Genomic DNA, 25,445 nt, shown 5'->3' with positions numbered 1-25,445 from the left:
CATTAGCTGAAACTTCAGAAAATATGTTTACAAAACTATGTCACACCAAAACGTGGTAATCTTTCTGAAATGAAGAAATAGTTCATTTTGTTTAACAAATGAACAGGGAGAGGTGAGCAAGGAAGTTGGCTTATCTCCCTGTGGCACAGTGCTGCTTGGGCCCTTCACTTTCCCAAGCTGACCATACATCAGCACACAAGGACACCTAGGGACAGCCTGTGGTACTGCACCCTTTCCCTGCTTCGTGCACATTAGAACAGTAAATGTTGCAGGCTTTTTGCAGCCAGCATATTACATGCATAAAAACCACAACGTAAAGATAGTGCTCCTGCTTACATTCCACATGTTTACTTAATCTTGCATTCTCCGCCCGTTTCACAAGCGCCATACTTCATCTACTTGTTTTTGGTTTAATTAGAGCTGGTTTTCCAGCAAAATGGTGGACGCTGCCTCTGAGGTTCTTGCACCGCCCGCTTCACGCCGTCCATGCAAGATGCTAGTAGGAGTTCCCTGTCGTTTGCTACTCTGTAACTTGTTCCATAGTCTTGACTTTTTTCATATTTGTGCTGCCACGGCTCCCAGATATGCACCAAACATCAGAGGCCGGCTGCCTTGCATTTTACTGTTCACAGAGACTATGTTTAAACTTATTTTTCTGTTTTTGTTCACCTTTGAGCCCTCAGAAAGTGAAAACAGGACTACTGTCGTCTGTGCAGGTACGTTTGCAAAAGTGTTTCTTATTAACTAGGGTTGTGCTCGTGGAGCCACTGAATGGAAAAACAAAATACTCTCACATTTTCAGAACGCAGACAATACAAATGTACACGTCAAGTGTATATGCAGCGAAGTTCAGTGAAGATTCCTTGCAGGCTTGTTTGTCAATGTACAAGTCCAAATGGATCTCACCGCTCAGGGTCTGGGACAGGATTTTGCCGAGTCCAACATTAATTACATCAAGAGAGTCTTTCATTTAGTGTCTTGAAAATGATGGTACAGGGTTTCAAGTACATTTTATTTGTAATGGTTCTTCAGATTGATTTCTTTAGCATTTAGCTTTTTCCTCCTTATGTAACATCAGTAGCTTTATGTTACTGTTGCTATTAAGCTGTGCTGTGGGTATGTTTTGATGATAAAAACTACACCATCTTCAATTTTTGTGATGCCGTTATGATAGTTGGGTGGTGAAAGTGGTCTTCTACTGGAATTAGTGTGGCATATTTATATTAGGATGCTAAATGGAAACATTTTCATTTTGTGCCGCAGATAAATGAAGAAGGTAAATAGAAGTGCTTTAGTTATATGCAGGGCCACTGAAATTATGTGGCAGGAAAAGACCAAAATTATGAGGCAGGGTTGACCAATTTATGAGGCAAGAAAAGTCCAGTTAGCAATTTACAACACCAATATCTCTAACTCAAGTTAATGCCAGATCTATTCCGTTGCAAATGCTTGTTTATGTTGGAAGGTGGTGAACAGGTCTGTCTGGTGTGTCCCACCTTTGGGGTCACGAGTTCAGAATCTTGGAATTCAATTCCCACTTGTGTGAGTCATGTTGTGAAGCCTTTCTGTGCCAGAAACACGTTTAATTTTAACACTGATGTGCGTTAGATTTTTCACATAGGCCTATTGCCCCAGGACTGTGAACCTTCACATGTGCTCCCATCCCTCAACTGAATCGTCTGCCAGGGGTGTTTTGTGTGGCTGCTGATCTGTGAAGTGTCACGGCATTATAGCACTGTGTGTGCTCCTTGGTATCAGCCCATGCTGAGAATATAACATCAGATCTTAAAACATGTAGTCTCTGACTCACGGTTTCTTTGTCAGCAGAGTTTTACTTCTCAAGCGTGTTTACAAAGCTTTCAGTGCCAGGAATGCAGCTTTTTAGTCAAAAGAGTATTGTGCGTTAACTTTTTGCATTGGTACATTGCCCCTGGACTGTAAAATTGAACATATTTGCTCCCCGCCCATCAACGGGGGCGTCAGGAGCGTTATGTGCAGCGGGTGATATGAAAAGAGGCGCCATATTGTGGCATTGTGTGTGGTCTGCCATAGCAGCCTGTGCTCAGGGGATAACATCATGGGATCTTCATACTCCCCAGGGGTCTGCACCCAACAAACACTCGTGCAGATGTGCCTAGGGAGCCAAGGCGCTGATTTAAAGTTCAGAGGTCCGCACGCCTGAATTAGAGCTATCCGGCCGCGCAGTGGGCAGCTCTCGACTGGCAGAAACAGTTCCTGGCAATGCGATGCGAGTGTGCCAGATGGCTCAGCCAAATATGAAGTGCCACACGGCACACTGTGAATATTTATTTTTATTATTTTCAAAAACAAAAACCCAAAGGGGGATTTCCTTTTTGAAAAAGAAAAAAAAATTACCACTCACCCTGGGAATTTTCTCTCATGGCGTGGAGATCATTAAAATGTTTTTACTTTCACCTACCACCACACTTTGGATGACTGTGTGAAAGTAAAAACTAGCCCTGAACCCTAAATCGGCAGGTTGGCAAACCTCCAACAGCCGTCACCCCATCAGGCTGCCGGGGTAATCGAATAGTCTCCATCACGTGACACACTTAAGTTCCGCCCACTCTAAAGAGGCAGTGGAACCTCGGTTCGGTGGAGCGTACTCTGCCCCCGCTACAACGGAGCACCCTCGCCACAAACTCCAAATCAGGCTCATCTGTCAGGATTTAATGAAGGGGAAACACAGAAATCCGACCTGCCTAATAACCTACAAAATATCTACAGAAACACTCAAATTTCAGGGAGAGATTGGATATTATGAAGGACCGGCGCTTGGTGGCTGGTCCACACAAACGAACAGGATGTCAGAGAAAGAGGTCCAGGCCAAGGCTGGTAGAGTAAGCACTTTGGCTGCAGGGTCCCATAAAAGTGATCTGTACTAACAAGATGGTGCCTGGCATTCTCTCATAGATTGTACCTCTTGTGCTAAGTTCATCACTAGCATGTGTCCTGCACCTTTAATGTTTTGTTCCATTCGTGGTTTGTGTTCTGTTTTTATCTGTGATGGTGTTACTGAAATTTTCGCAATCAGTGAATACTGGACTAATCCTTTCATCTAACCAGTTGGTCAACTGGTGTCTTATCTCACGGGTCCTTCGGGGTACCACAGTATTTCCTGGTACCTGCTGCAAATGGCATTGCCATTACGTTTGAAGCACTGGGTGGGTGTTCTCAGACCCCTGCTCATATTAAGGTCCCATCATGGTTTTGCTTACCTATGCTAACGCTCCACTTAGACCCTGAGGCCACATTCCACCGCGATCAGCTGGGCGAGTGTCGAGGGGATCTTCTGTGGTGTACTCCAGCAGACCTAGTTTGTCTCACTCACTCAGCTTTCCAGGACACACATCTTTCCCCGTTCTAGACCCTTTTCGGCCCTCCTTGCTGGTGTGGTTCTGCTACTCGGTTTCTGCAGACGTCCCTGCAGGGATATTGATGGATTAGCACGAGTCCAGTACGCCGTACTCCCTCGCGTGACAGAAGTATTCCTGATGCTAACTCTATGCAGAAAGACATTATGTCCAACAACTTCGTCACCATTCTTTGAGCTTGTGGCATCTGAAGTGCCAGCACTATGTGTTGGGAAAGCTCGAGCTAAGTGGATATTCAGTGTTGCTCCCAGGCAACTCCGGGCCACGTCGTGGTTACAGATGAGCTATTTGCCCACTGATAGTGAACCCTAAGAGGTTAGCTTGTGGTTCTGGGCTCTTTTCCTTTTGGTCAGCGTATTCTCTAGATAACAGTAAACGTGAGTTACCTGGTGGCAGGCAGGCATGAGCCCAGCCTTGGTATAGTATCTGGTGAACACTCGTGGTGCAGATTTAATGCACAAAGGTGAGACTGAAGCGTTACTGCTTTGCACCTACCAGAAAGAGAATGCACTAGTGATGATACATGAGCTTCAGAATATTAGAGTACATGCAGAATCACTTCCGGTGCAATGCCATATTGAAATGACAGTTTGCAGAAAGACAATACCCATTAGTCCACAGGTAGCTCCTCTGCTCTTGAGGGCACCACCTTGGCTTTCCATGTTTAGTGTCTGGGGTAATGCCCAGTCCCTGCTTGGGTGCATCTCACTCTGCACTGCATCTGTTGGTGCCCTTGCTCCTTCCCAGTGGAGGGACTGGTTTCGTGGGGGTTGGCGCTGTAGCACTTGTTGAAGCCTGCGCGGCTCGCGAGGCCTCCCTCTTCGGATCTGTGCCTTGCAGTGTTGGTTGACGCCCTTGGGATGGTCGTTGGAGGACCACCTGAATTTGGATGTCATCTTGATGCCGGCGAACAAGAGGATACCTTTGAATAGCACGTCTAAGAAGTATTGCTGTACTTCAGGGCCAAACATGCAAATATGTAGCCAGGCGTGGTAACCTGGAATGACACTGGTGCTGATCCGATGGCTCGTCGTGTCTACCGCATCCAGGGAGCAGCGTGTCCACGCCCTGGAGAGGATCCTCTCCTTAGAAACAATGTCTCCACCACTCTTTGCCATTTTTCTGGCAGGTACTGGAGAGCTTCCGTTCCTCTCTCTGATACGCGCGCCCCTTGCTGTTCTCTTCCCTGATGTTTCAAGGTGTTCACTTTCCTTGTCTGGTGGCAGCACTTCCTTGGCACCCTGAAGATAAAGTGGGTCTTGCCGCGTTGCTTTACACTTCCGTTCAGTTCCAGGTGCTCCACGTTCTCACAGGATTTTTACAATTGTATCCAGATTTTTCAAGACTGTCTTTAGCATAGATAAAAACTATACCGTCCTCAAGGTTGTGGTTAATGTTTCAATGAGCAAAACCTCCTCCCCTCTTCTTCTACAATCAGGGTGAAACACACTGAGACGCAGCCCGCTGACTTAGTGCATAGAAGGCTGGACTTTCATCAGGAGGCAACACTTTAACCGCATGCTGCTCTAGAGGTTCCTCAATGTCGGACTCCACTGAATGTTTGTTCCATAGGTTCACAGGGAGGTCTTTACGTGGTTCACTGTGGCCTTCCACTTCATCTGTGTCTTCCTAGGGGATGAAGGATGCACATAGTACTGGGTCTTGTTATGTAAGTACCTGTGGAACCAGAGGCTGCCTTTCTGGCGCAGTGAGCTTTGTATGTTTAGAACATGATAACGCAAAGGTAGTCTTTACTTTGGTACCAGTCTTACCTGGAGGTGGCTGATGTTTGATGAAGGGCTGATTTTGCCATGTCGTAGAGACTCCTTCTGTATGTAGCCTGTGCCTCTGTCGCTATCAAGACGCTTCTGTCTCAAGTCCTGGCTATTTGTGGGTTCATTGTGTGAAAGTGGTGAGGATTTGTGTCTTTTGTCTTCAGACTCCTTTTGGGAGTCAAGGATTTTTTTGATAACGAGACTCAGTTCCTTAGTAGCAGCTGAAGACTGCAAGCCTTCAGAGAGGGTCCTTTGAGGCATCTTCTCCGTTGGTTTTCAAGGACTCTTTCAGATCCGGACCACCTTGTAGTTGAGGAAGCTTAAGGAACCCTCAAGTGATCAGACCCCAGACTGCCGTAAACCCATCTACGATCACAATGGATAATGATAGTCCATTTAAACTTGAAACGCTGGCATGGCACACAGCATTCTTCATTGTGATCCTGGGGAAAGCACAGACTAAATGACCGACTGAATGGTGCCAACTTCATATGGCACTGAGGACAACAGCAAAATGATGTATTTTCCATCCCCCAAGGAGTCAATCTCATACAACCAGGAAGGGGACTATGCGGTCATCAGCACTCAACTGCAATGAATAAACAAGTTATTTACCTTCGGAATCGCTCCCTCAATCTAACCACAGACGTCTCACTTTGTGAATATCCCCAAGTGTCACAGACGACATGGAGATGGTTCTCAGCAACTGCACCGCGCGCCGGTAGGTGAGGTGCAGCTCCGTATCAGCTCCGTCCTGCCCCTGAAGTTACATCAGTGCCACAATATAACTACCACCTGCATGTGTTGACACCAGTTTCTTTCCGATATCTGTCCATGTCACCGGACACACAGCCCTTAGGATTTAGATGGTGCCAGTGTACAGATCTCTGAGATGGTAGCTTTATAGCATGGACCAGAGGCGCCCATTCCACAGAACAAGGAGGAGGGTGAGTTTGTGGAGAATCTGCTGCTGGATTATCCACCAGAATGAGCTTTACTGGAGGTAACTAACTTGGTCATCTAATGGATACTCCTAACTAAAGCCTCCTCACCTTGTTGATGAATACCAAAGAAATAATTACCTAGGTGGTGGGTATGTGGAATGTCTCAGACCAAAATGTCCTGCAGGACCGAATGGGAAAAATGCCCCTCCTGTCAGACCTCCTATCCTGGCAGTAGTGCTTCGTGAACATGTGGATTGATGCCCACATCACATCCTGGCAGATGGCCAAAAAAGCCACTCCATGTGCCTGTGCCGTGGCAGCAGTTTTGGCTCAGTAGAATGCATCTGGGGGCCGTTTCTTAGCCAGTTCATAGCAGATCTTTATACAAAGCACAATCCATCTGCAGATGGTCTATTTCGGGACTGCTCTTCCCTACTTCACCCCAGAGAAGCCCATACAGAACTCATCCTACACCGAGTGAACAGTGACGCAATCAATGTAGAAACTCATTTCTCTCTTGGGTCTAAGTGATGGAATCTCTCTTCCTCCTTTGACAGGTGAGGAGTGAAGAACATTGGCAGAGTAATTGACTGCCAATGTGGAAAGGTGTTACAACATTTGAAAGGAACCCTGTCATGGTCCTTAGCACCAACTTGACTAGGAAGAAGGTGGTGTACGGCTGGTGGGCACAAAGTGTTTGAAGCTCACTCACACGATGAGCTGATGTAACTGCAATGTGAAATACAGTTTTCAATGTGAGCACTTTTATGGAGCAGCTGGGCATAGTCTTGAATTGAGTGCATATTTGGAATGTAAGAGCCAGATTGAGGTCCCACTGGGGCATCACAAAGGGTTTTGGCGGGAACATATGGACCAGCCCTTTCTAAAATCACATCACAATAGGTGGCTTAAACAAACATGGTTGCTCAGGTACCCACAGAAAAGCAGATAAGGCTGATACGTAGCATTTAACTGTTGCCACACCAAGGCCTTGCTGAGCTTAAGACAAGGAAAAAAAAGAACATGAGACAATTGGGCTTGTAAGGTTTGCCTATGCCCAGAAAAACACTAAACAACAAACTTCTCCCAGCATCCTGCTTAGATGGTTTTGGTGGAGGGACGATTGACAGCCAGAATGACATTTAATACCTCAGGAGGAATTAAAAAAAATAATCAACTGCTATCCCTCAGTCTCCAAGTAGAGGTGTAAGTTGTTCAGGTTCAGAATCAGGATCCTGCCCTGCTGTTTTTACTCCCAAAGAGGCAGCTACATCAGCTGACAGATGCTCAATGCCAGACATTCTTCATACAACACTCTCATGGCCCAATCCCGATCCACTAGGATGACTTGGGCCTGGTTATTTCTGATCTTCAGAACTTTAGGTTAGAAAGATAGAGACGGGAAGGCGTACAGGAGTCCTGAGCTCCAGTCCAACTCAAAAGCATCTCCAAGGGGAGAATAGCCTTGGAAACAACATGCAAAAGCTTGGACGCTGCAGATTCTCACCAGTAGTGGGGGGGGGGGGAAATTGATACAGGGTTCTATCCATCGTAAGAATACATCCAGCCACCTCGGAGAGTAGCAGTTATTCATGATTCGCTAGGTAACACCAGATTAGTTTGTCAGCCTCGGTTTTTAAAGATCCTGCCAGGTGGTGTATGGCCAGGGGGATGGCCTAGAGACTCAGCCAGTTCCAGAGGCGTAAAGCCTCTTGACACAGGATCCATGGCCCTGCTCAGCTTGTTGCAGTACCACATCGCAGTGATGTTGTCTGTAAAAACCTGCACCCATTCCCCCATGATGGATGGAAGGAAAACCTACAGTGCCAAACGAATTACCACAAGGTTGTTGTGGAGGTGGGTTTCTGTCAGAGACTAGAGGCTCTCCCACCTCTCCCAGATGGCCTCTCCAATCCAGCAACAATGCATCAGTCATAATTGTTAGTTCTGGGTAGGGTGAGGAGAGAGTTTTGCTCTCGGTTCAACTGCGGTCCAGCAACCACCACTGCAAATCATTCAGTCTTCCATGACACCTGGATGGAATCTGAGAGGTCCCCTTGTTGCTGAGCTTAATGAGACTTCAAAGGCTGCATGTACCCCCATGGCATTGTCCACTATCAGGATGCAAGAGGCCAATAGGCCAAAAAGCCTGGGAGACAGTTTTCCTGAGACTCAGATCAAAGGCTGAAACATCGGATCATAGCACAAATATTCTGGACTTATGGAGAGAAGGCTCAAAACAGTATGGCTCTAATTAAAAGGAGTCTCTGTGAATGAGTCAAGTATGACTTTGGCACGTTGACAGTAAATCCAAAGGATGTCAAACAAGCTGGCTATCATCTGAGGGCGGTTCATAACTGTTTAAGGTGAGCCTGTCATAAGCACCCAGTCGTCAAGAGCTATAGGAAGACCAGTATTCCCAAACTCCTCATATAGCTAACTACCACTAACATCGTTTTTGTGAACACCCAAAGGACACTTGTGAGGCCTAAGGGAAGCACGGAAAACAATGTGCTTTTGATGAAACCGCAGGCAATGTCTGGGGGAATGCAGGAAAGGGACGTGTAAATAGGCACCCTGCAAATCCAATGCCACCATCCAGTCGCCTTGACCGAGGAGATGGGACTTGGGCCAAGGTGAGCATCTTGAACATGTCCTTCTCGAGGAAGAGGTTCAGGAGGAGGAGGCCTAGAATAAGACGAAGTCCTTCTTTGTGGTACCAGAAAGTAACAGGAGTAGCAGCCAGTCTTCATTTTTGACACCAGTACCCTCTCTATGGCTCCCTTCGCCAAGGAAGTGTGAAGCGCTTGGAGACTAAACAAGTGGTCTCTGAAAGCAGTTGCGGTTAGGCGGTATGTCTGGAAGGGTGAAGAGGAAAGGTAGGGCCATTACCACACTGGACAATTTGAAGCACCCGTCTGATGTGATGCTTTGCCATGCGTGAAGCTAAAAACGTATCTGCCCTCTACCTGGACAAAAGTGCGCCACTGAGGGTAAGCTACAGGCGTTTTAAAGTGGTGACGAAGAGAGTGGGGGATTTGGTAGTTCTCTGGCACTGGGACCTGGGTGCTGGCGGTGGGATCCCCGACCTCTACCTCAAAAGGACTGGGAGTTCTGTTGTTGCTGAGGCAAAGTGTGTCATAGTCTCTGCTGCTCTGCTGAAACCCTCCCCAGATGGCACAAAAGTGGCAATTGTTTGGGAAAATGCCACACAGGCAGTGCACGACCAAGAGAGCACTGTTCCTTTGATTTCTTTGAAGCACTCTAGTGCTGAGTCTACCTTGTCTTCAAAGAGACAGGTGCCATCAAATGGCATGTCCATGAGGGACTGTTGGACATTGTTGAAGATGCCCTCTGATCATATTCACGCATGACACCAAAGCTCAACACTAGAACCAACTGCACTACCCAGTCAGTGTCCAAGCCAGATCTAATGATGGAATTTGCTGTGTCTTGATGGTCACAAATTATTCGGTGCAGGTTGGTGTGAAGGTCATCTGGGACTAAGGGTAATATCTTGCTCTTCATGTCCCTTAATGAGTGTAACAACCCAGGATGCAACTCAAGTTGACAGCTCGAAGGGCAGGGCGGGCAGAGGAGAACATTATTTTCCTGAATGCCTCTGCACATTGGACTCTGGTGGAATGGTTGGGAATGCATTAAGGTTCAGTCAGCAGGCAGAAGTCGGAACCACAAGGCTCTCTGGTGTTGGGTGCTGCAAGAGGGAAGATAGGTCCCACTTAGCTGATCTGTGCAATCGGGCTATTTCTCTATTGACAGGGTTCAAGATCCTGACCTCGCCCAGGTGCCCAAGAGGGTGTGTGCGAGAGCTTAAATGAATGAGAGCAGCGGTTCTGAAGAGGCCTGCCATGGCTGCAGGACCTCAGTAAGCAGAAGCTGGAGAGCAATAACTTCCGCTGCTCTTCCGATCACCATGGAGGAAGATGCAATTCTGCAGTGGACGGGCCTGGTGGGGTTTCAAGTCCAGTGTCTGGAGATGTGTCAAGACAGCGGCCACTGGATGCACTGCTACTTTCAAGGAGCAATGCCCCCTCTGTGCACTACGGTAGGTCTCGAACTGAGACTTACAGCCAAGTTTCCTCCAACTATTCCAAAGTGGCATTGGGAGTAATATTCAACCTTTTTAAGCACTCTTCACCAGCTGTCATGGGTTATTGACATCTACTTCTTATCATTGATACGTAAACTCATATGTGTAGTTAAACCACTCTTTTTTAATATTCCTCCATTAAATATGCAAATGCTCAAGATTCCCGGTGCATTTCGGGCTGAAGCCCTTCTTCGGGGGATACATTGTAATAAAATAATACGAATAATAAACCGAATGAAAATGGAGTCCCTTGGACTAAAGAGTGACATAAAATGAAAATTCAAATTAAACACAAAAATTAAACATTAATACGTCCTTGTTAGGTGTGAAAAACGTTCTGAAAGGACAATTGCCCAACGTTTTTCAAAGGTCAAAACAAGTACTTTTGGCCGAAGTGCTTGTTATCCTTCCTCGGGTGCTCGATTCGATCAGGTCACCGTGTTATGCCAGTGAAGGGATATTTCACTATCAAGACTGGCATATCCCTGGTTCAACATATGCGTGTTAGTAAAACGCCTGTCCCACCCCTCTAACTCACTTCATCCTCGCCGTCTGAAACCTAGAAGCAGTATCTCCGCGCACTCCCCAGGGAGGCTGGAAGGGCTGCTTCGTCGTATCCCCGGCGGCGCCTCGGACAGTCGCCGTGTTTTACCGACTAAAATACTTTGTCAAACGAAAACGGGCACCTTTACGCCACGCACTCGGCGAAACTGCATTCGCGCCATGTTGAAATAGAATATGTTATACGTTTCGGGAGACAAACCGTGCTCAACAGATCAAATAAACTTGATGTAGTGCATTATTTAGAGTAAAGTATTCGATCTGGTGATTATGCTTGAACAGCAGCGGTGTTTATGACACATGCACCATCGATCTATGTGATCAAACCAGCAGCACAGTGCTTAATTTGTAAATAAAAACGTGCCGGTGCCCAAAGCCCTCCTCTTAAACACGCGGCTGCTGCAATTAAATGTGTGAACATGGAATACTGAGGCGGCGCAATCCTGAAGCCATCCCGGGCCTCTTCAATCCATATAAAGTCACTCCCTGCCCCTTCAGCTCACTCTTGCAGCTTTCTGCTTTCTCCCATTGTGAAGCTTTATCGTTTTTCTCTTCCTCCATCTTTCCCATATGTGTCTTTTGCCCGCAGCAAATGCTTGAGGCAGGAGAATAAGCCCCGACCCTCAAAATTAGTGCCGGTGCTCAGCACCGGAAACAACAAGCACAAATTAAGCACTGAAGCAGCGTAAATCACGCATGCAATCAAGAATCACTGACGCAATGAGGCAAAATTCAAAGGGTGATAGCATCTTGCCAGGGATGCTTAAAACCCATGTTTCTTTTGTCTGTGTAACTAAACACAAAGCTCAGGTTCAGTGAAAGGCCACTGCCAGGATGTGTGTGAAATGTGTCAGAACTTCAAGGATGTCCTGACAGCGGACTCACTACTCAACATGAACCGAGCTCCCCCATGGAAAGATGTGGAGCTGTGGAATGTTGTAGGAAGCTGGCTCTGTATATACTATCTCAAAGTGAGATAGTGTGCACAGAGTCCAAGGGTTCCCCTTAGAGGTGGATAGTGGCAAAAGTAGATAACTCTAATGCTGTATTTTGTGGTAGTGTGGTCGAGCAGTAGGCTTATCAGAGGGTAGTGTTAAGCATTTGTTGTACACACACAGGCCATAAATGAGGAACACACACTCAAAGACTTACTCCAGGCCAATAGTTTTTATATAGAAAAATATATTTTCTTAATTTATTTTAGAACTACGAGATTCAAGATTCGAAGTAAATACATAAAATGCAAGGTACTCCACACAGGTAAGTAGGGAACTTTGAATTAAAGCAGTACTATACACAATATAGGTTAAAATGGCAATGAGCTATTTTAAAAGTGGACACTGCAAAAATCAACAGTTCCAGGGGGAGGTAAGTATTGTTAGGTTTTTCAGGTAAGTAAAGCACTTACAGTCAGTCTCCTGGGCATACGTAGCCCACTTTTGGGGGTTCAAGGCAACCCCAAAGTCACCGCACCAGCAACACATGGCCGGTCAGGTGCAGAGGTCAAAGGAGGGCCCAAAACACATAGGCACCTATGGAGAACAGGGGTGCTCTGGTTCCGGTCTGCTGGCAGGTAAGTACCCGCGTCCTCTGGGAGCAGACCAGGGGGGGTTTGTAGAGCACTGGGAGGGGGAGGGAACACAAACAAGCACACTAAACACACCCTCAGCGGAACCGGGACGGCCAGGTGCAGTGTGCAAAGTTGGCATCTGGTTTGCTATTGAAAGCAATGGAGGGACACGCGGGGTCACTTAGACGATGTAGGCAGGGTACAGGGGGGCTTCTCGGGCCAGCCACTGGCTGGGCTAGAAAGAGTGCTGCCTGCTGGTCACTCCTGCACTGGAGGTTGGTTCCTTTCAGTCCTGGGGTCTGCGGGTGCAGTGCTTTGTCCAGGCGTCGGGTCCCTTGCTACCAGGCAGTCGCCGTTAGGGGGAGCCTCTGCATCCTCTCTGCAGGCGTCGCTGTGTGGGTGCAGGGGGGTCGCCTCAGGTTACTCACGTCGTCGCAGTCGCCTGGGAGTCCTCTCTGTGATGTTAGTTCTTTGGAGCTCGAGCTGGGGGTGTCGGGTGCAGAGTGTGAAGTCTCACGCTTCCGGCGGGACGAGTGAGTTCTTTAAAAGTTGCTTCTTTGTTGCAAAGATGTTGCTATTGTTGAACAGTGCTGCTGTTCTCTGGAGTTTCTTGGTCCTTCGGGTTCAGGGCAGTCCTCTGAGTCCTCAGAGGTCACTGGTCCCTGTTGGATGCGTCGCTGTGCAGGTTCTTTGAGTCTGGAGACAGGCCGGTAGGGCTGGGGCCAGGTCAGTTGTCTCTGCAGGGCAGGCTGGCAGAAACTGGTCAGCCTAGCACTAGAAGTCAGACAAGGACTCAAGGGGGGCATCTCTAAGATGCCTTCTGGGTGTAGTTTACAATAAATTGCACACTGACATCAGTGTGCATTTATTGTGCCGAGAAGTTTGATACCAAACTTCCCAGATTTCAGTGTAGCCATAATGGAACTGTGGAGTTCGTGTTTGACAGACTCCCAGACCATATACTCTTATGGCTACCCTGCACTTACAATGTCTAAGGTTTTGCTTAGACACTGTAGGGGCATAGTGCTCATGCACTTATGCCCTCACCTATGGTGTAGTGCACCCTGCCTTAGGGCTGTAAGGTCTGCTAGGGGGGTGACTTACCTATGACACAGGCAGTGTTTGGTGGGCATGGTACTCTGAGGGGAGTGCCATGTCGACTTAGTCATTTTCTCCCCACCAGCACACACAAGCTGTGAGGCAGTGTGCATGTGCTGAGTGAGGGATCCCCAGGGTGGCATAAGACATGCTGCAGCCCTTAGAGACCTTCCCTGGCAACAGGGCCCTTGGTACCAGGGGTACCATTTACAAGGGACGTATCTGTGTGCCAGGGCTGTGACAATTGTGGGAACAAAGGTACAGTTTAGGGAAAGAACACTGGTGCTGGGACCTGGTTAGCAGGGTCCCAGCACACTTTCAATCATAACTGGCGTCAACAAAAGGCAAAAAGTCAGGGGGTAACCATGCCAAGGAAGGCATTTCCTTACAAATGTGATTTAAGGCACTGTAAATGTACTCAATGCACACTCTCTATTCAATCGACGCGGTGTGTATTCTCGTTGTGTGCACTGCATATGTAGTTGATAAACGGAAGTCTAAATAAAAATTTCAACAGATTTCCTTTGTGAAACCAGATCAAATAATCTAAAATATGTCACTGGAGCAATGGAACACTGAAATAACAATAATAAAATGAAAGATCGGTAGCTGTGACAATTATGAAAAATCATTCTTTACAAAAAGGAACTTCACAGTGTGTCACATGTTAGTTGATAAATTAAAGTTTGAATGAAACAAGCATTTGCAATGCAATGGGTCTTGCATTTGCTCAACTTAGAACTGTTAGCCTTGTAAAACTGGACTTTTCTTGCCACATGAATTGAAAATAAAAAGTAAAACAGTTAATAAGCATGCCGATTCAAAACGCGTCGGCCGCCATGAGCTTGCGCGTGACGGAGAGACACAAAAGGAAAAAGAAGTTAGCTCACGTTCAAACGTATCAGCGGTCGTGCAATTATTCATGTAACAGGGTCAGTCTTCAAGGATGGTAGCAAAACCGCACCAAGGAGGGCAAACGTAAAGCATTTACCAACGATAACAAAGGATTTTTTAAAGGAAAGCTTACGAACAAATGAAAGTGATGGGTGTGATGTGGGCATGGTTAAAAGCCTACAATACTTACAACAGGTCAAAGTGCTTGCGTGCTTGATCTAAAAATTGTGAATTGATTTCCTTCATCAAACCAGGTGAAATAATAAAAAATATGTCACTGAAAACAATGGAACGTTGAACTGATGGTGAGGGATCAGTAGACGTGACAGCTGTCATACTTTACAAAAAAGCAACCCAACTCCAGCCGGCCGCTCAGTCCTCTTGGAGCCAGAGTATCCAGTTTTTTGATCCAATACATCTCTCTGTAGTAACGTTTTGTTGTCAACCCCTTCTCTTAAATGAACTGTCTCTAACACCATAAACCTCAATTGACAGACATTATGTCCAAAGGTGTCTAAATGCACTGCCAGTGCAGACTTTTCAACTGGCGCCTGAAGGTCTAGAAATTGATTCTCATATCATAGAGTTGTGATTCAGCACTGTCCCTGTCCTTTGGCTCCAGGTCTGAAAATCTATGCTGCAAAGGTACGGAATGCTGCTGAATAGGTCAAGGTTCAATAGAGGTCGTGGTGGATTAACTTCCAACTACGAACGGACTAATGGTTCGCCTTCTGCCATCCGCAGCGTCAATGCCGGCATCAACGCACACAGATCTGGTGCAGTAGTTGGCCCCAGGGTAGGAGTCGTAGGAGGCATTTGTTCTGAAGTCAGGACAGGCCCTTCAGCTTTGATGGCCTGAATTTGCTGCGGCATTAAAGATGGACCCAGAAACTCAGGCTGGATCAGGACTAATGCGGGAGCCACCTTTGCAGTAGGTGACCGAGATCTTGAGGTACCTGAAGTCCACACATCATCTCCTGACAAGAGTGGCGGGAAGAAGGGAGGTACGTTTTGACTTCTTGTGGGTCTTCCTGGTTTTGGACTTACCTGAAGACTTGGAGTGGCATTAAGATCACTCCCAGGAACGACCTCCGTGCCAAGAACACGTCTGAGTTCTCAACTTCGATCAGGAATTTCAAGCTTTTCTACAGTGCTCAGTAACAGAGTTTCAGAACCTGAGAACTGTTCTCGTATGACTTCAAGTCACGTGAGGAGCCAAGAAAAAAGAGACAGATCTCATGCAGGTCCATCACTGAAATCAGCTTGTGATAGATCATTCTTACAGGGTTTGAAAACCATTGTTTTAGAGGGAAACATGTTCCTTGTACAATGGTGAAATTTTTAGAAAAATGTTTTCTGTCAAGTGAAAGTAATCGAGACAGTGTTGTCTGGATCCTTAGTAGAATGCGAAGTAAAAAGGAAGTGTTGTCGATGCACAGAGGTGCAGTTATATTGCGGCTCAGGATGAAGCAGGCACGCCGCCACATAGCAACACTTAACGGTGAGCAAGGGAATTGCTGAGAAAAGTCTCCAGATCCAGTCTAGGGCCTGGGGGATGCAAAAAAGTGATGAATCTGCAGTTATAAGTATCCAACAGAAATGTCAATTGAAAGTTCTCTGTTGCCACTGCAGGGTCTGTTGCACGGCAGGGGTTGTGGATGTTATTCTGTGCCATCTCCTTTCTTTTGCACATAAAGCAACAATTTCTAAGACTGTGAGGCAACTTCGAAGCTGGAGCACCAAATGTTAGTTCCAAACGCCAAGCCAGGGACACATTTTCTAAGGTCCAGTCTGTGTGCAGATGCATGATGGGGTTTGGCTACGTCATCCAGAGTTTTCTCTGAAACGGAAAGTTGCATTCTTGACGTGAGATAGTATAATATTCACAGTCTACTGCTAGAAGTCAGGATTGTGCAAAGCCTGTGATCTGCAACAACACATGCTGCAAAAACAAGGTTGTATTTTCACTGTCAGTCAACAGAGGTGGAAACGGGCATGGCTTGCGACACCAATGACGTCACTTGTGAGGTGATAAGTAATGTTACAAGTGTCTTCATCCGTAGAGTTATTTCTTGGGTCACACGAGTATCTAGATAAACTGTAAACTTCGTACTTGTATAGCGCACTACTCACCCAGCGCTGTACGCACACCGCTGTGGAACCCCTCCTGGCTTTTCCCTGTGAGGTGCCCACTCCTGGGCAACCTCCAAGGTGAAGCCAGGCATCCCAGCGCTATTGGGGCCATTGTGGAGATTAAGCAAGCTATTGCCCAGAGTTACAGAGTGGGACCCATGAATTAGATTAGGCATTGATGCAAGAATTATCAGTTCTGAGGAAATTGAGCCCAAGACCCGCCAAGGCAGGAATTGAACCCTGGTCCCGGGCCAGATTTGTGCATCAGGGTCTACCGCTCGAACCATTGAGCCACACTTCTCCAGATAATACAAGCCCACTCCATTTCACTCACAAGCAGGAAGGCTGCAGTTTGACAGCTCTGGTCCCAACAGTACTCTGAGCACCCCACGATGTGAGAGGGCAGGGTGGCAGCCAGCTCCCCCTGCCCCCAGGCTTTGCACAGTATGTCAGTAGGCACGGGGAGGGGCTGGGGGTACAGATCGCACTCCCTGCACTTCTGCAAGCTCAAGGGGACACGTTCGGTCATAAACTGTGCTTTACAAAGTCCTCTACACTTAGCAGTCTGGTGTGCAAGTACAATGAGAGAAGTACAAGTTCTGCAGTCTTGTGAAAAGAGCCCTGTGTCACACGACGAATAATCTTTCTGTTTCAGAACGATTCCGGTGGCCCCCTGGTGTGCGACGGGAGGGTGGAAGGCATCGTCAGCCACGGGACAGTCAAGTCTCCTCCAGGGGTTTACACGCGCGTCTCCAAGTATCTGGAGTGGATCAAGAAAACCCTTGGGAATTCCGGCTGAGCTCCAGCCCAGCTCCTTCTCCTCTGGCAGCTCCAAGTCCGCGGGAGTTCCTCCTGCCCGCCTCCGGCACATCTCCACCCCTCTGGTAGCCCCTGCATTCTGACTGAGCTCCCTCCGCTGCAGCCCCGAGTCTAAGCACATCTCCCTCTACTATAACTGAGCTCCCTCCGACAATCCCGATGAGCGCCCTCCGCTTCGGCTCTGAAGCTCCGGCTAAGCTACGAGCTCCAAGACTGGCTGAGCTCCTGACACAGCGGTGCTTCGCAAATCAAAGCTACCGTCTGCCATGGACATCTCTGAACTGTTCCAAGACTCTTCACCGGCCTACTGAAGAACTAGTGCTGCACTGACATACTAAGGGCAGACTGTGCACTACGCAGAGGTGAATAAAGTTAACATACTAGGCCAATACCCAGTGCACGGCGTGACACAGGCCCGCCATGCTTCAGGTTGGATTACTTATATACAGCTTGCATGCTGTTTCTAACACACTCAAGTCAAAGTCCCCCACACCAGCACAGCTGAGGTCACCTTCCCTGTCCCACATCTGATGCTACATTCCCTGTATGACACTTCAGGTCACACTCTCCATATCACTCTTCAGGTCACACTCTCTGTACCGTGTCACAGATCATATAATCTGTAGCAAGCATCAGATGACATCCCTTGTGCCACGTCGCAAGTCACTTTCTTGATACCACATTTGAGGTCACATTGTCTCTACCATTCCTCAGGTCAGATAGATTGTATTGCACCAGGAGACAGTCCATGTGGCAAGTCACATTCTCTGTACCACACCTCAGGTCACACTCTCTATGCCTCAGGTCACATACTCTGTGGCACGTGTCAGAAGACCTTCCCTGTGACATGTCTCAACGCACATTCTCTGTACCACACTTCAGGTCACATACTCTGTGGCACGCATCAGAAGACATTCCCTGTGACATATCTCAAGTCACATTCTCTGTACCACACCTCAGGTCACATACTCTGTGGCACGCATCAGAAGACATTCCCTGTGACATATCTCAAGTCACATTCTCTGTACCACACCTCAGGTCACACTCTCTATGCCTCAGGTCACATACTCTGTGGCACGCATCAGAAGACATTCCCTGTGACATGTCTCAAGTCACATTCTCTGTACCACACCTCAGGTCATACTCTCTATGCCTCAGGTCACATACTCTGTGGCACGCATCAGAAGACATTCCCTGTGACATGTCTCAAGTAACATTCTCTGTACCACACCTCAGGTCACATACTCTGTGGCACGCATCAGAAGACATTCCCTGTGACATATCTCAAGTCACATTCTCTGTACCACACTTCAGGTCACATTGTCACATCTGACTGTGACGCTCGGGTTCTATCTTCCTCTGCTGGAGACACAGAGTAGAAGGTTCTCCCTTTATAAAGCACCTGTAAGCTCCGCCCGCTGAGCCACGCCCCGTCCACCCTCGAAGTAGGTAAAGGAATTCCCGCCTTTTACCAGGATGATGGACAGCTTTCCAAAACGACCCCAATGCGTTTACCGCCGATTCCGGTGGTGCGTTGTTGATGCTCAGAAGCACAAGGACATCTCCACAAAGACGCACTAGTAACAATCACATTGCCAAAGGCACACAAGGTTGCTGGAGACGCTTACCCCGTGGCCCATCACGTACCCTTAGTGTACAATATAAACGGGGCATATAAAACATGCTAGGTAACGCTTACTGACATACTCGTAGAAAATACTCCGGTTGGGTAGGCCACGATGCTCATTTTACAGAAACTAAACCAATAACAATAAAATACACACACACTCTTTTAAACCTGTCTGACTAAGTATTTTTTACCCATGATTCTAATTATGTATTGTATGTGCATATGTGTGTCTATTCATGTGTGTGTGTGTATAAATATATATATATATGTGTATGTATATGTATATGTTGTTTCTGTGCTTGGCATGTTTGTGGATCATTGCATGGGTTGTTATACTAGATATCTATGAATTTCTGCTCTCTTTTTATCACACTTATCTACTCATCACTCTTATGTCATGTCTCTATCAAACTATCCTCCATTCTCACTCGGACTCATCCCAAATCCCTTCGACCACTTTCATCTCCTAAATATCTCTGCCTAAGCTCTTCCCTCCACCTCCACATCTAACTCACCAAACCTCACTCTACCTCTGTGACCTCCCACACAACCCTACTAAATTCTCCTGCATTCATCTCACCCTACTACTATGCTCTCCCTAACCCTTCCACATCCTCTTTCTCCTCCGCTCCCCTTTTATTCATCTCAAGCCTTTGGATTGAGTAAATGAAGGATAAACTCCCAACTAACACTTCTGGATTTCTTTCCTCCTCCACCCCTCCATTACTCCAGTCAATCTAACTAACAAACTCTCATATCCGCAACTCAAATTAACTCATAATAATACTAAAACTGTACTCCTTATTTAAATTATACTAATCCATCACTAATTCTTGTTGGGTACCGGAGTAGCGTGCTACTCATCGAAAAGCGCTTCGACGCCTCGTCAGGGGTAGTAAGCGCTATATAAATACGATTACAATTACAATTGTCAATGAGAAAGATCACAGTCTATAGCACATTACATGACATTCCCTGTTCCACGTCACAAGCCATATTCTCTGCACCGCGGCACAAGTCACAGATTGAACACCACATCTAGATCCAAATTACAGACCTCTGGTCAACTTTCAAGTGCCACAGTCCAGATCAGATTCTCTGAGCCATGCTTCAAGATGAAATCTTTTGCCAAGGCTTTGGTGACTCAATACCACTGCGCATGTTGGTTTCAGCAGCCACACTTTAATACAGATTCCCCACAACAACTAAACCACATTTTTATGTCCCACCCGAGGTCACATTCCTCTTGTAACTCGAAATAAACAACTTGAGGCAGGGCCTAGATCACATTCCATGTGCCCCCTATCTGGTCATGCGTCCTGTCTGACGCTTCAAGCTGCATTTTACTCCTCAGGTCACATTCACCGTGCACTGCTCAGGTCAATGTGCCCACAAGAGAGCTCATTCTTGCATTGCTTTACCCCAAAACTTAGGTCACATTTCTTATACCAACCGAAGGACAGAATGCGCGCACGGACCAAATCAGAGTCCTTCCAGCATATCTTAGTTCGACCAGCTGGTGCCCTCTCTATTCACCAGGCTACATTCCCAATCCCACTCTTCAGGTTAGATTGTCTGTGCCACACTTGGGGCGAGGCTCACCATACCATGAGTCAAGTCTGTCTTCCTAAATCACACCTCAGTCTACCTTTATATTCTGCCCCATCTCCACCAGATCACCCCCGCCCAATACAGTACGGTTTATTCAGTGCAGCACCACCCCGCTGCACCACCCCAAACTTACAACTTCCACTGGGGCACCAACGCATGTTCACAACCATATAATTTATGAACCACGGTGGGGGGCATCATGCTCCATACTGTGCTGACCAAGACCAGACCAACACACGTAGTAACACAGTGTAGGCACCATCAAGGCACAGAAGAGAGTACATGGCAAGAACAGGTGCAGGGCCAAGTGCACAAGAGCACAAACTCCTCATCTCTGTAATACTGACCCACAACAGGCAGCACCACAAAGGGATAAGGAAAGGTACAAAATCTCACAGCAGGCTCAGCCCATGTACACACTTAAGGTGGAGTGGATTTGCGTCACACAAATGTATTTTGAAATTAGTTTAGTTTGAGTGTTAACAGACACAACACCCTAGTCCCTGACGTAGATTAAGGGCGGGATTTAGATATATCCAATGGGATTTATATTGCGGCAAATGGGATATCCTTCACCGTTGTGATGGAGTAACCCGTCCGCTGATATCCAAATCAGGCCTTCAGTCCAATACTGCAACAATTAAGGAGTGCAGCAAAATACAAAAAATGGAAAGAAAGCAAATAGTTGTAGGACAAAATTCTCATTCAACAAGCCCTGGTACCACCATCGGTTGCCCCTCCTACGTCTCCCCCATTCTTCACATGAGCATCAGGTCGCTGGGCTTCAGGACCGTTAGACTGCCCTGTGTTTGGTGTATATCAGTTGGCTCTCACTCCGATTACGTGCGTTTTCACTATTTACCTTTGTTCATGTGCCTGCTTTTACATCAATGTACAATAAAGCATCCAGCATCAAGCTGAGTGGTTTGTCTGAACTGTTATTTGATATAAAAACTTAGTTATAAACAGTGCACTGAGACCCTTATGGGTGACTTGTTTGATTGAAAAGTCACATTTCAAAGTCTGCACTCTCAGTAGAGGACTGCACAAAATATATTCAACATACGTCTCAGGTGAAAAGGAATGGATTATGCTACTTACACATTAGGCAACAATTTGTAGCGTGCAGTGCTGTGGATTACCATGCTATGCACACTCCTGCAATCTAGTGTTGGCACAGATTTTGCAAGTTGGTTTTCCTCAAGATGTTTTAGCATCTGTTCATACCATGTAGTGCTGTAGATTCACATGCTGTGCATACTCCTGCCGTCTTATATTGGCCTTGGACATTAGCAACTTATTTTTCTTCAGAGAAGTTTTGACAGTCGCAAGGGACAGTGACTTCTCCCTTAGTTGGCAATGTGCATGGACACCGGTTACACTGTTAAGATTTGTTTTCCGCACAGCAGGCTTCGTAGAGATACAGGATTAGATAGGAAATGTGGGTGACCACGCAGGAAGGTCTACACAGAGTTTAAGTATGTGAAGAAGTGTATATCTGCAACCACCAAAGGCTTCTAGAGTGGAGGATGGATGCGTGTGAATGTACAGCACTACGCACTATGAACAGATGTTTAGTTTAAGTAACATTCTGTTCCTAGCATGTGTTGCTGTAGATACACATGCTCTGCATAAACTGTAAAGCAGTACTCCTAAAAGTGGTGGTCAGCTGGTGGATGCTGCTTATTGGCGTGCTAAGACATCCCTAGTGCTCGCCAAATGTGTGTGCAGTAGATCATGTAGCTGTTTTACAAATATCAGCTATGGAGATATTTGCAAGGAAAGCTGTAGTGGCTCCTTTTTTGTGTGGAATGGAACCTGGGCCGGGCAGACAAACTTAGCTCTAATGTAGTAGGTTGGGATGTATTTGACAATCCATCTGGCTATACCTGCATCTGAAAGAACACACTCTGAGGTTTGTCAAAAGCAACAACAAGTTGCTGCAATTAGCAAAACAATTTGGTCCAGTCAATATAGTATATGAGGATGCACTTGATATCAAGGGTGTGAAGGCTCTTTTTGCTACAGAGTTTGGTTAAAGTGGAAGGGGGCTACCACGTTGAGAAGTAACTTAAAGTATATCTCTGTTATGAAATTCTAAAAAGGTTCTTGTAAACTGACGGCCTGCAGCTTGCTAGCACATCTTAAGCATGTAATAGCGATAAGGAAAGTGACCTTCCAAGGGAGGAATTGTAAAGGGCATGAATGAAGAGGTGAAAAGGAGAACCCATGAGTGTGTTAAGGACAACGTTAAGGTTCCAGACAGGGTAGGGGTGGGCGTGGGTCGTGGTGGGGGTGAAGAACTCTTAGGGGGTGACTTGTTTGAGTCCTTCCATGAAAACATTATTGATAGGTAGCTTGAATAAAGAAGAGTTCCTTATTCTCCGTGTGTAAGGAAATGCCTCCTTGGCATGGATACCCCCTGACTTTTTGCCTTTGCTGATGCCAAGTTATGATTTGAAAGTGTGCTGAGGCCTGCTAACCAGGCCCCAGCACCGGTGTTCTTTCCCTAACCTGTACCTTTGTCTCCACAATTGGCACACCCTGGCATCCAGGTAAGTCCCTTGTAACTGGTACCTCTGGTACCAAGGGCCCTGATGCCAGGGAAGGTCTCGAAGGGCTGCAGCATGTCTTATGCCACCCTGGGGACCCCTCACTCAGCACAGACAAACTGCTTGCCAGCTTGTGTGTGCTAATGGGGATAAAAAGACTAAGTCGACATGGCACTCCCCTCAGGGTGCCATGCCAACCTCACACTGCCTATGGCATAGGTAAGTCATCCCTCTAGCAGGCCTTACAGCCCTAAGGCAGGGTGCACTATACCATAGGTGAGGGCATAAGTGCATGAGCACTATGCCCCTACAGTGTCTAAGCAAAACCTTAGACATTGTAAGTGCAGGGTAGCCATACGAGTATATGGTCTGGGAGTCTGTCATACACGAACTCCACAGCACCATAATGGCTACACTGAAAACTGTGAAGTTTGGTATCAAACTTCTCAGCACAATAAATGCACACTGATGCCAGTGTACATTTTATTGTAACATACACCCCAGATGGCACCTTAGAGGTGCCCCCTGAAACCTTAACCGACTACCAGTGTAGGCTGACTAGTTTCAGCATCCTGCCACACACCAGACATGTTGCTGGCCACATGGGGAGAGTGCCTTTCTCACTCTGTGGCTAGTAACAAAGCCTGTACTGGGTGGAGGTGCTTCTCACCTCCCCCTGCAGGAACTGTAACACCTGGCGGTGAGCCTCAAAGGCTCACCCCCTTTGTTACAGCACCCCAGGGCACTCCAGCTAGTGGAGTTGCCCGCCCCCTCCGGCCACGGCCCCACTTTTGGCGGCAAGGCCGGAGGAGATAATGAGAAAAACAAGGAGGAGTCACTGGCCAGTCAGCACAGCCCCTAAGGTGCCCTGAGCTGAGGTGACTCTGACTTTTAGAAATCGTCCATCTTGCAGATGGAGGATTCCCCCAATAGGATTAGGGATGTGCCCCCCTCCCCTCAGGGAGGAGGCACAAAGAGGGTGTAGCCACCCTCAGGGCTAGTAGCCATTGGCTACTAACCCCCCAGACCTAAACACACCCCTAAATTGAGTATTTAGGGTCTCCCAGAACACAGCAAGATAGATTCCTGCAACCTAAGACGAAGAAGGACTGCTGAGCTGAAAACCTGCAGAGAAGACGGAGACACCAACTGCTTTGGCCCCAGCTCTACTGGCCTGTCTCCCCACTTCTAAAGACACTGCTCCAGCGACGCGTTCCACAGGGTCCAGTGACCTCTGAAGCCTCAGAGGACTACCCTGCATCTAGAAAGACCAAGAACTCCTGAGGACAGCGGCTCTGTTCCCCAAAGACTGCAACTTTGCAACAAAGAAGCAACTTTGAAACAACACAAGTTTCCCGCCGGAAGCGTGAGACTTTGCACTCTGCACCCAACGCCCCCGGCTCGACTTGTGGAGAACAAACACCACAGGGAGGACTCCCGGCGACTACGAGACCATGAGTAGCCAGAGTTGACCCCCCCTGAGCCCCCACAGCGACACCTGCAGAGGGAATCCCGAGGCTCCCCCTGACCGCGACTGCCTGCTTCAAAGACCCGACGCCTGGTAAAGACACCGCACCCGCAGCCCTCAGGACCTGAAGGATCCGACCTCCAGTGCAGGAGCGACCCCCAGGTGGCCCTCTCCCTTGCCCAGGTGGTGGCTACTCCGAGGAGCCCCCCCCACCCCCCCTCCCCGCCTGCATCGCTGAAAAGACCCCTTGGTCTCCCATTGAAACCTATTGCGAACCTGACGCCTGTTTTCACACTGCACCTGGCCGCCCCCATGCCGCTGAGGGTGTACTTTTTGTGCTGACTCGTCTCCCCCCCCGGTGCCCTACAAAACCTCCCTGGTCTGCCCTCCGACGACGCGGGTACTTAACTGCTGGCAGACTGGAACCGGGGCACCCCCTTCTCCACTGAAGCCTATGCGTTTTGGGCACCACTTTGACCTCTGCACCTGACCGGCCCTGAGCTGCTGGTGTGGTAACTTTGGGGTTGGTCTGAACCCCCCAACGGTGGGCTACCTTGGACCCAACTTTGAACCCCGTAGGTGGTTTACTTACCAGCAAAACTAACCAATACTTACCTTCCCCAGGAACTGTTGAAAATTGCACTGTCTAGTTTTATAATAGCTATCTGCCATTTGTGTGAAAACTGGATATGCTATTTTGCTAATTCAAAGTTCCTAAAGTTTCTAAGTGAAGTACCTTTCATTTAAAGTATTGTTTGTAAATCTTGAACCTGTGGTTCTTAAAAATAAACTAAGAAAATATCTGTTTCTTTACAAAAACCTATTGGCCTGGAATTGTCTCTGAGTGTGTGTTCCTCATTTATTGCCTGTGTGCATGTGCAACA

The 25,445-nt window shown here is 47.4% G+C and overlaps 1 protein-coding gene across 1 annotated transcript in view; it reads left to right on the top strand.

Annotated features, from left to right (window-relative positions):
• The window catches only part of LOC138267778 (mast cell protease 2-like), a 127,816-nt gene extending 106,354 nt beyond the window's left edge, over positions 1-21,462 (top strand). The window contains exon 5 of the mRNA XM_069216978.1: positions 17,137-21,462. Coding sequence (XP_069073079.1) covers positions 17,137-17,280 — 144 coding nt within the window. The 3' untranslated portion in view covers positions 17,281-21,462. The remainder of the gene's footprint in view (positions 1-17,136) is intronic.
• Positions 21,463-25,445: the final 3,983 nt, after the last annotated feature.

This window comes from Pleurodeles waltl, chromosome 12 (assembly GCF_031143425.1).
Source record: "Pleurodeles waltl isolate 20211129_DDA chromosome 12, aPleWal1.hap1.20221129, whole genome shotgun sequence".
Taxonomy (NCBI): domain Eukaryota; kingdom Metazoa; phylum Chordata; class Amphibia; order Caudata; family Salamandridae; genus Pleurodeles; species Pleurodeles waltl.
Note: the sequence above shows the minus strand (reverse complement) of the source record. Positions and strands in the feature narration are given on the sequence as shown.